A 13,681-nucleotide genomic window follows, 5' to 3' on the forward strand; every position below is an offset into this window, starting at 1 on the left:
TGCTCAATGATGTTCCTGGTAGCTTGATGGCTGTCATTGTATCGCTCTTCAGCAGGGGTGCTAGGCGCAGGGAGCGGGGTCATCAGGCAGGTGCACAAAGGATAGCCCTTGTCCCCGAGAAGCCATCCTCATGGGTGAGCCTGGGCTTCGAAAATGTATGCCACAGAAGTCTGGCGCAGGATGAAGGCATCGTGGCTTCTGCCTGGAAAGCAGGCATTAACAGCTAGTATGAGCTGCCTGTGGTCACACACCAACTGGACGTTGAGTGAATGGTAGCCCTTGTGGTTGCGGTAATCCTCAGCATGCTGTAAAGGTGCCCGTCAAGCCACATGCGTGCAGTCAATGGCGCCCTGCACCACGGGGAATCCCGCTATTCTCCCAAATCCCATTGCACGCTCTTGCTGCTTGTCCAGGGTCATGGGGAAGGACATAAGAAGTAGGAGCAGGAGTAGGGCATACGGCCCTTCAGGCCTGCTCCGCCATTCAATAGGATCATGGCTGATCCGAATCTAGATTCACGTCCACTTCCCTGGCCTCTCCCCGTAACCCCTAATTCCCTTATCTGCTAGGAAATTGTCTATCTCCATTTTTAATTTATTTAATGTTGCAGCTTCCACAGCTCTCTGGGGTAGCAATTTCCATAGATTTACTACCCTGAGTGAAGAAGTTTCTCCTCATCTCAGTTTTGAAAGTGCAGCCCCTTATTCTTAGATTATGCCCCCTAGTTCTAGTCTCACCCATCAGTGGAAACATCCTCCCCGCATCCACTCGATCAAGCCCCCTCACAATCTTATATGTTTCGATAAGATCGCCTCTCATTCTTCTGAACTCCAATGAGTAGAGTCCCAACCTACTCAACCTTTCCTCATACGTCAACCCCCTCATCTCCGGAATCAACCGAATGAACCTTCTCTGAACCGCCTCGAGAGCAAGTATATCTTTTCTTAAATATGGAAACCAAAACTGCACGCAGTATTCCAGGTGTGGCCTCAACAATACCCTGTATAACTGCAGCAAGACTTCCCTGTTTTTATACTCCATCCCCCTTGCAATAAAAGCCAAGATTCCATTGGCCTTCTTGATCACCTGCATACTAACTTTTTGTGTTTCATGCACCAGGACCCCCAGATCCCTTTGTACTGTAGCACTTTGCAGTTTCTCTCCATTTAGATAATAACTTGCTCTTTGATTTTTTTCTGCCAAAGTGCATGACCTCACACTTTCCAACATTATATTGCATCTGCCAAATCTCTGCCCACTCACTTAGCCTGTCTATGTCCTTTTGCAGGTTTTTTATGTCCTCCTCACTCATTGCTTTCCCTCACATCTTTGTATCGTCGGCAAACTTGGATATGTTGCACTCGGTCCCTTCCTCCAAATCGTTAACATAGATTGTAAAGAGTTGGGGTCCCAGCACTGACCCCTGCGGAACACCACTAGTTACCGATTGCCAGCCCGAGAATGAACCATTTATCCCAACTCTTTGTTTTCTGTTAGATAGCCAATCTTCCACCTATGCCAGTATATTACCCCCAATCCCATGATTTCTTATCTTGATCAGTAATCTTGTGTGGAACCTTGTCAAATGCCTTTTGGAAGTCTGAATGGGCTACATCCACTGGTTCCCCTTTATCCAACCTGTATGTTACATCCTCAAAGAATACGAGCAAATTTGTCAAACATGACTTCTGTAATGAAATGTGTTTGGCATGCCTGTATTCGTTTTGCACTCATGTATATTACCCTCCCCCACACGGTGTATAGTTTCACTTCCTCTTTCCTGACTAACCTGGAATGTTCCAGGTCTTGGCTCTTGGCTCCGCCCCTGACTTCTCTTACATAAAGATCCCAGGATCTGTATGACTCATTCCTGCGAGCCAGTCAGTGTGTTGAGATGTTAGCTCTGATCTTAGTGATTAAAAGCCAACTTGTTAAAGTCTAAAACTTCTAGTTTTGTGGTTATTGAAGGCACATCAATTTTAATCACTGAAGAATACTAGGATGGATCGACTCCTAAAACCAGAGCGTCTGGACTTGGATCCATATTCTGCTGAAGCATCAAATCAATTTGGACACTGGCTCAAATGCTTCGAACTCTTCGCGAGGGCCTCATCCGCTAGCAAGGTAGATAAACTGAGTCTACTGACTACTCGCGTTAATCATCGGATTTATTCGTCCATCCGGGACGCCACCTCTTACATGGAGGCCATCACTATCCTGAAGGCCCAATACCAGAGGCCAGTAAACGAAGTGTACGCCAGACATCTGCTGGCTACACGCAAGCAGCAACCTGAGGAATCAATGGACGATTTCTTACAGGGCCTAAAGGGCTTGGTCCGGGACTGTAACTGCAAGGCCGTGATGGCCAACGCGTACTCTGACGAATTGGTCCGCGATTCCACACCCGTTGACAAAATCCATGATGGACATACAGGTAAACGGGAATTTAATGAAATGTTTAATTGACTGTGGGAGTACCGAGAGTTTTATCCACCCTAGCCTGGTACGGCAGCACTCATTAACGGTAACCCCTACACGGAGCAGAATTGCTATGGCTGCTAAGCCCCACATTTCGGACATTTTGGACTACTGTGTGGTAACACTGACTGTAAAAGGCACGGACTACAAGGATTTTAAACTCCTCGTGATGCCAGAACTCTGTGTTAATGTAATCTTGGGCCTGGACTTCCAGTGCCACCACGAAAGTGTCACGCTAGCATATGGCGGGTCCCAGCCGCCACTCACAGTCTGTGGCCTATCAACCTTAAAAATCAGCCCGCCCTCTTTATTCGCTAATCTGGCTCCGAACTGTAGGCCCATAGCGACCAAAAATAGACGGTACAGTCTGGAAGACAGACACTTTATCAAGGCGGAAGTGGACAGACTCCTGCGGGAAGGCATTATTGAATGCAGTACCAGTCCGTGGCGTGCCCAAGTAGTCATAGTTAAAAATAGCGAAAAGAAACGGATGGTAATTGACTACAGCCAGACTGTTAATATTTATACCCAGCTGGATGCCTACCCTTTACCCCGCATATCAGAAATGGTCAACCAGATCGCGCAATACCGAGTCTTCTCGACTATCGACCTCACATCCGCGTATCACCAGCTCCCCATTAGAACGGAGGACCGCCCATACACCGCCTTCGAGGCAAACGGATGCCTCTACCATTTTCTCAGAGTGCCCTTCGGGGTAACAAATGGGGTCTCGGTCTTCCAACGTGAGATGGACCGCATGGTTGACGAGAATAAACTACAAGCTACCTACCCCTATCTGGAGAATGTCTCTATCTGCGGGCACAACCAGCAAGACCACGATCTAAATCTTGCGAGATTTTTAAAAACTGCCCTAAAGCTGAATCTAACCTACAACGAAGACAAATGTGTCTTCAACACAACCCGTCTCTGTATCCTCAGCTGTGTGGTGGAAGATGGTGTAATTGGACCGGACCCTGACCGATTACGCCCCCTAAAAAGAACTGCCCCTGCCACACAATCCCAAAGCTTTAAAAAGGTGCCTGGGATTTTTTTCATATTATGCCCAATGGGTGCCCAATTACTCTGATAAGGCCCGACCCCTCATTAAATCGACGTCCTTCCCACTATCAGCTGAAGCTCGGGAGGCTTTCACCAGTATCAAACAGGACATTGAAAGGGCTGCACTGTGTGCAGTGGACGAAAGCATTCCCTTTCAAGTCGAAAGCGATGCGTCAGGCTTTGCTTTAGCTGCGACCCTCAATCAGGCTGGGAGACCTGTGGCCTTCTTCTCCCGAACCCTTCAGGGACCTGAAATCAGGCACTCTTCTGTCGAGAAGGAGGCACAGGCTATAGTGGAGGCAGTGTGGCACTGGAGACACTACCTAGCCGGCAAACGTTTCACCCTGCTCACCGACCAGCGGTCGGTAGCTTTCATGTTTAATAACAAACAAAAGGGGCAAAATCAAGAATGACAAAATACTCAGGTGGAGGATCGAACTATCCACGTTCGACTATGATATTATGTACAGGCCGGGAGCCCTTAATGAACCCCCAGACGCCCTATCACGGGGAATGTGTGCCAGCATTCATACGGACAAATTACAGGGTCTCCACAACGACCTCTGTCACCCAGGGGGTCACCCGACTATACCATTTTATAAAGTCCCGCAATCTACCCCACTCCATCGAGGTGGTCAGGGCAATGACCAGAGCCTGCCGCATCTGTGCGGAATGCAAGCCTCGTTTCTACAGGCCTGACCGTGCACACCTTATCAAAGCCACACGGCCATTCGAGCGCCTAAGTCTGGAATTCAAGGGACCCCTTCCCTCTGCCGACCGTAACGTATACTTCCTCAATATCATCGATGAATATTCCCGCTTCCCCTTCGCCATTCCCTGCCCAGACATGACCAGTGCCACGGTCATCAAGTGTCTCTGTAATCTATTCTGCATGTTTGGCATGCCGAACTACATACACACGATAGGGGGACGTCATTTATGAGTGACGAACTGCGCCAGTTCTTGCTCTCAAAGGGGATAGCCACTAGCAGAACCACTAGCTACAACCCCCGGGGTAATGGGCAAGTGGAAAGGGATGAATGCTACTGTTTGGAAGGCTGTCACGTTAGCCTTAAAGTCAAAAGGCCTTCCGACCTCCCGCTGGCAGGAAGTCCTCCCGGACGTGCTCCACTCCATAATGTCTCTGTTATGTACAGCCACTAACGCTACCCCTCACGAAAAGATGTTCGTTTTCCCCCGGAAATCTACCTCGGGCATATCTCTACCCGCGTGGCTGATGTCTCCGGGGACAGTACTATTGCGGAAGCACGCGAGAGGCCATAAAACGGACCCCCTTGTGGAAAAGGTACAGCTCCTCCATGCAAACCCTCAGTACGCCTATATCGAATACTCTGACGGGTGAGAGGACACTGTTTCCATAAAAGACCTCGCTCCCTCGGGGAGCGGAGAGAACGATGAGAGACTACCCGAGGAAGACCTACACCAAAAAGAGACAGGACGCCCAGAGGTATCAATACCCAACTTTAACCTGGAAGACACTGCGGAGGCCCGGACAGCGGAGGAACCAGAATCCACTCCCCTAGAGGCACCCCAACCGGCTTTGCGCCAATCACCGAGAACCGCAAAACCTCCTGACAGACTCACTTATACCAACTTTGAAGAAACATCACCCCAATGGACTAAATCTAAAGAAGGGGTGAATGTAATGAAATGTGTTTGGCTTGCCTGTATTCGTTTTTGCACTCATGTATATTACCCTCCCCCACACAGTGTATAGTTTCACTTCCTCTTTCCTGACTAACCTGGAATGTTCCAGGTCTTGGCTCCGCCCCTGACTTCTCTTACATAAAGATCCCAGGATCTGTATGACTCATTCCTGCGAGCCAGTCAGTGTGTTGAGATGTTAGCTCTGATCTTAGTGATTAATAGCCAACTTGTTAAAGTCTAAAACTTCTAGTTTTGTGGTTATTGAAGGCACATCAGCTTCCCCTTCATAAAACCATGCTGACTCTGTCCTATTAAATTATGTTTATCCAAATGCTCTGTTACTGTTTCCTTAATAATGGACTGCAACATTTTGCCAACCACAGATGTTAGGCTAACTGGTCTATAGTTTCCAGCTTTTTGGTCTACTTCCCTTCTTAAATAAGGGTGTTACATTAGCAGTTTTCCAATCTGCCAGGGCCTTTCCCGAGTCCAGGGAGTTCTGGAAAATAATCACCAATGCATCCACAATCCCTACCGCCACTTCTCTCAAAACCCTAGGATGTAAGCCATCAGGTCCGGAGGATTTATCCGCCTTAAGTCCCATTATTTTACTGAGATCATCTCCTTAGTGATTTTAATCGTCTTTAGCTCCTCTCTTCCCCCCTCATTGCCTCCATTTTGTCCAGTGTTGGGATATTTAGTGCCCTCTACCATAAAGACTGATACAAAATATTTGTTCAGCATCTTTGCCATCTCCATGTTCCCCACCAGTAGTGTCGCGGTCCCATCCTCGAAGGGACCAACGTTCACTTTAGCCACCCTTTTTCTTTTTCTAAATATAGCCGTAGAATCTCTTGCTATGTTTTTATATTTTTTGCTAGTTTACTTTCATAATCTATCTTCCCTTTCTTAATTAATCTTTTAGTTATTGTTTGCTGGCTTTTAAATGCTTCCCAATCTTCTATCCTCCCACTAGATTTGGCTACTTTATATGCCCTTGTTTTCAGTTGGATACTATCCTTTATTACTTTACCATGCCATAGATGGCTGTCTTTTCTTTTACTCCCTTTTTCCTCAGTGGAATATATTTATCTTGAAAGATGTGAAATATCTCCTTGAATGCAGACCACTGCTCTTGTACCGTCTTACACTTTAATCTGTTTTCCCTGTTTTCCCAGTCCACTTTAGTCAATTCTACTCTCATACCTTCATAGTCTCCTTTATTTAAGCTCAGTATGCTGGTTTGAGATCCAACTCACCCTCAAACGGAATTTGGAATTCAACCATATTATGGTCACTCATTCCAAGGGGATCCTTTACTAGGACATTTTTTATTAATCCGGTCTCATTACACAGGACCAGATCTAAGATTGCCTGCCCCCTGGTTGGTTCAGTTACATACTGCTCAAGGAACCCATCCCTAATACACTCTATGAACTCTTCCTCAAGGCTGCCATGCCCAATTTGATTAGTCCAGTCAATATGAAAGTTAAAATCCCCCATGATTATAGCTGTTCCCTTATTACAAGCCCCAACTATTTCCGGATTTATAATCCAACCCAGAGAGTTACAACTGTTAGGAGGCCTATAGACTACGCCCACTAGTGACTTCTTCCCCCCACTTCTTATTCCTCATCTCCACCCAAACTATTTCACTACCCTGATCCTTTGACCCAATATCATTTCTGACTATTGCAGTGATTCCATCCTTGATTAACATAGCAACCCCACCTCCCTTTCCTTCCTGTCTGTCCTTCCTAATAGTTAAATACCCTTGTATGTTTAGTTCCCAGTCATGATTATCTTGCAGCCATGTTTCCGTAATGGCCACCAGATCATACCCATGTGTAGTTATTTGTACCGTCAACTCGTCAATTTTGTTACGAATACTGCGTGCATTCAGATAAAGAACTTTCAAATATGTTTTGGCAATTTATTCCTGCTTTTACTACTTTACCTTTATTATACATTGTGTCCCTTCCTGACACGCTCTGGTTTTTAATTCCCCCACTGCTACCTTACTCTATTGCCTTCTCTGCTGTCATTTTTAGCTCTTAAAACCTCCCCCCCCGCCCCCCACTAATTAGTTTAAAGCCCTCTCTACAGCCCTAGTTATTCGATTCGCCAGCACTCGTCCCAGCACTGGCCAAGTGAAGTGCATCCCAACAGAACAGCTCTCTCTTGTCCCAGTACTGATGCCAGTGTCCAAGGAAGCAAAACCCATTTCTCCCACACCAGGCTTTGAGCCACATATTTAACTAATTTTATTTACCCTAGCCAAATTTGCACGTGGCTCAGGTAGTAATCCAGAGATTATTACCCTTGTGGTTCTGCTTTTTAATTTGACCCCTAGCTGCTCAAACTCACTCAGCAGAACCTCGGTCTTCTAACAAGGGCATTGGTCACCTGCTGGATGCAGCAATGTACCGCGAACTGGGAGATATTGGCAATGTCCCCAATAGCAGATTGGAAGGAGCCAGTGGCATAGAAGTTGAGCCACCATCACCTTCACTGCCACCGACAGACATCCTGCTCCTCATCTGTGGCTGCAGATCTCTGCGAAGCAGGTGGCAGATCTCAGTGACCACCTCCCTTCTGCATCACAGCCTCCAAACACTACTCCTCAGACATGTTCAGATATGAGAACTGCTGGCGGTATAGCCTGGGTGGGTAAGGCCTCCTGTGCCAACACCTGTTGGCCCTGCTGTCTGGCCACGATTGGCACTCACGGCATCCAAGTCGTTTGAATGCAATGCAGAAAGCCAACGTTTCCACCCATTGCAGCCCCTATTAGATGTGGTGACTCTAGGCTGTGGCACTGAAAGTTAAATCCAAGTACAAAGCTCTGGCCTAAAGCCAGAAGTACCTGTGCGAGCACTGAGTCAAAGCAGAACGCTCTCTCCCCTTGTCTCTCCCAGAAGGATTGGCACAAAATGGCTGCCACTTATAATGCAGGAGGAGTCCCCTTTAAATAGCACCCCCCTCAGCAACTGGGAACCGTTCCCCCTACCAGTCGCTGGGGCGCCAGGCGCACAGAAGGGGGGGCCACTGAAGTTCCAGATCAGGGAACACCAAGGGCGTTGCACCATGAAATGACTTCAGGATCTGTGCGCGCTTCTGAGTGGGCACTGCAGTTTTGCGCTGCCGCTAAATCTTGACTGAAGTTCACGAGAGGCGCAGATCGCGCCATGCCTGGGAGCTAGCTGCTTTGCGCCCCACTTCTCCGGCGCTAACAACTGAATTTCTAGCCCAATGTTTCCACTGCCGCTTTAGTGAGGCCCAACCCAACCATTTATTGTAGTTTATCTGTAGAGAATGCCAGTCACATGTACCCACATCACCCCTGAAACAACGGGAGCCTGGAGACCTGTATCTCTGCCAGGCTCCAGTCACAGATCCAGTAATCTCCAAGCATCTGGACTTCAAGACTAAGTGTGATGGAATACTCTCCACTTGCCTGGATGAGTACAGATCCAACACCACTTGAAGCGCTACTCCATCCAGGACAAAGCAGCCCACTTGATTGGCACCCCATCCACCATCTTACACAATCACTGCCCCACCGGTGCACTGTGGACCATCTACAAGATGCACTGCAGCAACTCGGCAAGGCTGCTCCAGCAGCACCTCCCAAACCGGTGACCTCTTCCACCTAGAATGACAAGGGCAGCAAGTGCATGGGAACACCACCACCTACATATCACAACATCCTGACTTGGTAATACAGTATCGCTATTCCTTCATCACTGGGTCAAAATCCTGAAACTCCCTCCCTAACAGCACTGGGAGTGTATCTTCACCACAGACTGTAGCAGTTCAAGAAGGCACCTCACCACCACCACAAGGGCAATAAACGCTGCCCTTGCAGTGACACCCACATCCCAGGAACGAATAGAAAACTGCTCTGGAACTCAAATTTGGCTGATTTCTTTTTGGGAGGCACAATTGTTAAGGCAGCTGAGAGAAGCGGCCCAATAGATTCCCAAAACAGGCTACCAATTAACACAAGGACAGTAAAATCCAGCCAGAACTTTGAATATAACGAGATCAGGTTTCATGTATAACAGGGGTTTATTATCCAACAGACACATCTACAGTTCCACGGAGCTGCACTCGGAGCCCACCCTGCGGCGATGGTCCATTTTCCACATGGCAACAGTCCCGACCAACAGGGCCACGGAGAGCAGAGCTACCCCAACCGCGACTCCAGGAAGAACACGGGAGGGGGAATCAGCAGCAGCATCTGTGGGGAGAAGGGAGGTTAGATGGGCACTAGTTACTCCATCACTAGACTGTAGCAGGGGCCTCCTTTACCTTTCTCTTCCTGGTGGATCCCAGCAGCCAATCTCTCCTCATCTTCCAGGAAAATGATGGCTCCATCAGCAGTCACCAAGGACCCAGCCCGGTCATCGGCGCTTCTTCGCCTCTCTGGGGGAGACAAGAGGCAGAGACAAGAGTTCAAGGTGGGCGATTCAATGTGCAGCTGTCTGAAGCCCCAAATCAGATGGTCAATCCGACGGCCCAATGCAAAAACCCTCGGGCAGTGAGTACCGGAGTGAGATTGTACTAGTTAAATACGGTTCCCTCACTGTCAGACTAAGATTCACTCCCTATTCTCAGAAAGACCCGCTTCAACCCAACAAAGTTTGCAGTCGTTGACGGGTCCAATGGCCAGTCTGGTCTCCTGGGGGCGGGGGGAGGGAAAGAGGCCCGTTTTAAGCACTAGTTTGACCAGCGGTTACACTGGACATACACACATTGCCCAAGTCTCCCCCAGATATCGGTTCGGTTCCACCCTGGAACTCCCGGTGACAGCAGGATGCTAGATCAATGTTTAAGGCCAGAGGTGGATTCCATTCAGAACCAGTGCAAGATGTGCTCAGAGCCGCTGAGCCAGATTGCCATCCTGCTGTAGACTAACTGGGATAGAGTTGAGCGGGCAGATTGAGGACACTGCTCCTGTGCCCACTGTTGGGCCCAGTGTCCAGATGCCCCACACCCACCCTTCCCCATCAGGGTTCAGTTTCTAGTCAGATCCCAGCTACTTACTGGGGCTGCAGGGAGCCGTGCAGTTCTCTCGGGTGGAAGGGAAGCAAACCTCAGCACTGCAGTGGAAGTGAACCTGGAAAGAGACAGTGCGGTGTGGTCAGTGCCACAGCTCCCAGTCAGGAGATTCATGCTTCTCCAGTCAAAGGGTCAACAGGGGCCTCCTCACTGTGAGCAAGACCCAGGGAACAAGTTCAACCAAGAGAGCAAGACTGAAGGAAACTCACCTGCCCGCTCAGAGCCCGGCCCGAAACTCGGTCCCAGAAAGCGAAAGTGCTGACTACAAACCGATTCTGGTGAGTTGGGAACGGCGAATGGGAAGCGACGTCTACCGGGAGGAGGCGGGTTTTGTAATTGTCACCAGTAAAGGGGCACCTGGAACAGAGAAAGAGCGGGTTATATGGAGAGGGCACCTGGAACTCCCAACTACAGAGTTACAGCGGCACATCAAAGCAAAGTCCCGAGATTAGACGAGATAAAGAAACCAGTCCATTCAAGTCACCAATCGTCAACCTGGAGCTCAGATTGGTTTGGATTATTGGCCGTTCCTCCACCCAGTCCATGTCGCCCCCCTCCCCGATCACCAGCCTGCCCCAAGGTCCCTCACTCGCTGCCTTACCTGCCCACCAGGAGGTCCCATCGGAGCCCCGAATGCGGCTCGGGGGTGGGGGTCGCCCAGCAGTCATTGAGCACCAGCACAAGGGACGGATCGTTCCGGTTCAGGACTCGAACCTCCACAAACACGGGGTCCCGGAGCACTCTCAGGATCGGGTAGTCACTGGCCACGTACCAGCTCCGGTAGCCACCATCTGGAAAGAGAAGACGATGAAGGACGGCCACTATTTGGAGAGAGAGCCTGAAGTTGGACACTAACCATCAGCAGCACTCGCTACCTCTCGCTATTCTCAGCTCCAGAACCAGGATCCCGGCCTCAGTGGCAGGCAGTGGCGGAGAAAGGCTGTAAACTCTGGGCTTCACCTGCAATTCAGACTCCTGGCTCCCCTTGTAACTGCACTGGACATGGAGCCTGCAAGAGAACGGACACGGCTGGAGAATTCAGCTCCTCACCTTCTCTACCCGCTCCATGTGCTCCCAGTCTCACCTGAAGGGGCTGTCCCGGGTCACCGATCCCAAAGCTCCATCCAAGATCTCAAACTGACCCAACACATCCGTTTCATAGACGGCGTTCACCCCGTCCAGCTACAAGAGACAGAAGACCATCATTACAGAGAAATTGAGCAAGTCTGCCATTGCCTTATCACATGTAGTGTCTTTAAGGGCCCCCATTGCCCTTTAGACCCCCTCTTTCCCACCCGACTGACAGCCATTGATGGGGCTCCCAGCCCACAATACCTACCCGCTGAGTAGTGCCACACTCAGTGACTGCGAACTGAAAGAGCACAGTGTCTGCAGAGGCCACGGTCGGACTGCACTCCGCTCCGTGTCCATCCTTCAGATGGACCGTTGTCAGGTCTACAGGAGGCAGCGTCAAATCCTTGGAGACGGCGATCAGGACCCGCCCATCCTTGGTGCACACTGCAAGAGAGAGTCAATGAAAGGCGGTTAGTTGCTGCACGGGGAATGGCAAGGGAACCGTTACCGGGAGGGGGAAGAAACTCCGCCCAGCGCAGCACCAGCTTCTAGTTTCCTTCTCTCCCCGTCCACACCCCAATTCTCCATCTAATGGAGACGGGTCACCAACTCCATCCCTACTGGACTGGTTACACAAGACCGGCATCAAATCCACAGCCTGTCCGGTCAGTGCCAGCCAGGGACTGATCTTCACTCTGCCCTCCTATCCTGGGGCGCAATTCAACCATCAGAAGTCCCAAGTGGCATAGAGAAGGAAGGAGAGATCCTGGGTCAGGATCTCAATGATCAGACTTTCAATCTGTAGAACTGAACACGGTTCCTAAACCCGCCAGCTCCCGGACTGGAGAGGTTGGAGACTCCAGCTGATGTTTCAGGACAGGAGGAGAGAGAGGATACTGTCCATGGAATCCCCAGTGCAGTTGGATTGCGGCTGGTCCTGGGAAGCCCTGGCCCAGAATATAGGCGAGCCGAGAATACACCCACCTGGCAGATTGTGGAGTGAATAGAAACACGGCGGCACATCCCGGCTCCCGGCATCAAAGCAGCAGCCTCTCCGCACACACTCACTGCCTTCAATTCCCCCAAACCCGCAGTCTTGGCGGAATTTGGGAGACAGCCAACATTGATCGGCGGGGAGAAGGAGAGAGGGCGGCTGAGATGAACAGATTGTAAGAAAGAACAAGCCCAGAACCCGCAGCCCTTCCATTCTAACAAGCAAGGCTCCCAGGTAAGTGAGGCTGTAGAGCCGACTCCCCCTTTTTATCCCCTGTTTAACCGGCAGTAAATGAATGGTCTCATTGGCCCACGGGCTCCCCATGTGAACCCGCATTCCCACGGGGCACACGGAGATATTGGGGCCAGGAGAGCGTGTGTGTCTCTCAGAGGAGGAGGTGCCAGCGCCTGCGAGTGCTACAGAGGTGCCTGGAGAGGGGAAGGAGAGAGGAGAGAAACATCAGAGAGGAACATCAACCAACTGACTCCCCCACCATTCGTTGCTCTGCAACCATGAGAGGGGAAGAAAAGAGCACCAACTATTCCATCTGTTTGGAAGGAGGGAGCGCCATCTACAAGCAACAGATGGGTGGTTCTGGTGCACTCTCCATAAGAGGCTTTGGCCTAGAAATTCAGTATAGCCACGTTTGGGGTGCTACAGCTGGGCATTCGCTAAATTTTGCTCCTGGCGCAACTTAGCGCCACCTTCGCCGATACTCAGTTGCAACGCCCCAAGAGGTTGTTGCTGCGCTGAAGCAGGCAATGCACGACTATCATTAGGCGCTAAGCCAGCAATCCGGGGCGCTAACACCGAGGGCAGGCACAGCGCAAGTGCGGCGAGTTGCTGACTGAAGGCAGACAGTCAGGCGCCGGTCAGCTCTTAAAGGGGGAGGGACAGGGTCCTCAATTTAAATACTCCACCAGGTGTATTGAGGAGGCTCAAGCACATGGGGCGATCCCATCCGAACTAACCCCCGTTCGGACGGAATTCCTCAACGGCGCGCGGCCCCGAAACCCTTCTCGGGAACTGACGCCTCACAATTTGAGCCATCTCGGGGAAATGCCCTCCATGCCTTTTAGTTCTGCGTGGAGGGGTTTCCTGTACGGGCTGCTCCTGCACACTCTCCACTTTGCCATCTTCACCTGCCATCCGGACATGCCTTGGCGTGCCATCTTGCCTTCCGACAGAGGTGGGGGTCCCCAATGGAGGGCTCTCTATGCGGCAGTCCTCCCTTTATCTATTGGGGACTTGGCCTGGATGGTTTTAAGTTGGTTCACAGATTCCCAGGCCGCTTGCCTTTTCTGCGGCCTAGAGGAGTCTGTGTTCCATGTTTTTATGGAATGT

At 50.3% G+C, this 13,681-nt stretch overlaps 1 protein-coding gene across 1 annotated transcript in view; it reads right to left on the minus strand.

Moving 5' to 3' along the window:
• Positions 1-12,550, minus strand: part of LOC147116821 (uncharacterized) — a 50,606-nt gene extending 38,056 nt beyond the window's left edge. Inside the window, exons 1-8 of the mRNA XM_085987235.1 lie at positions 12,328-12,550; positions 11,609-11,787; positions 11,354-11,451; positions 11,145-11,278; positions 10,871-11,060; positions 10,479-10,626; positions 10,255-10,327; positions 9,520-9,633 (exon numbers count right to left, since the gene is read on the minus strand). Of these exons, the coding sequence (XP_085843361.1) occupies positions 9,520-9,633; positions 10,255-10,327; positions 10,479-10,626; positions 10,871-11,060; positions 11,145-11,278; positions 11,354-11,451; positions 11,609-11,787; positions 12,328-12,550 (1,159 nt within the window). The remainder of the gene's footprint in view (positions 1-9,519; positions 9,634-10,254; positions 10,328-10,478; positions 10,627-10,870; positions 11,061-11,144; positions 11,279-11,353; positions 11,452-11,608; positions 11,788-12,327) is intronic.
• Positions 12,551-13,681: the final 1,131 nt, after the last annotated feature.

Source organism: Somniosus microcephalus, chromosome 5 (genome assembly GCF_052327205.1).
Source record: "Somniosus microcephalus isolate GS21.2 chromosome 5, FLI_Smic_1.0, whole genome shotgun sequence".
Lineage (NCBI taxonomy): Eukaryota > Metazoa > Chordata > Chondrichthyes > Squaliformes > Somniosidae > Somniosus > Somniosus microcephalus.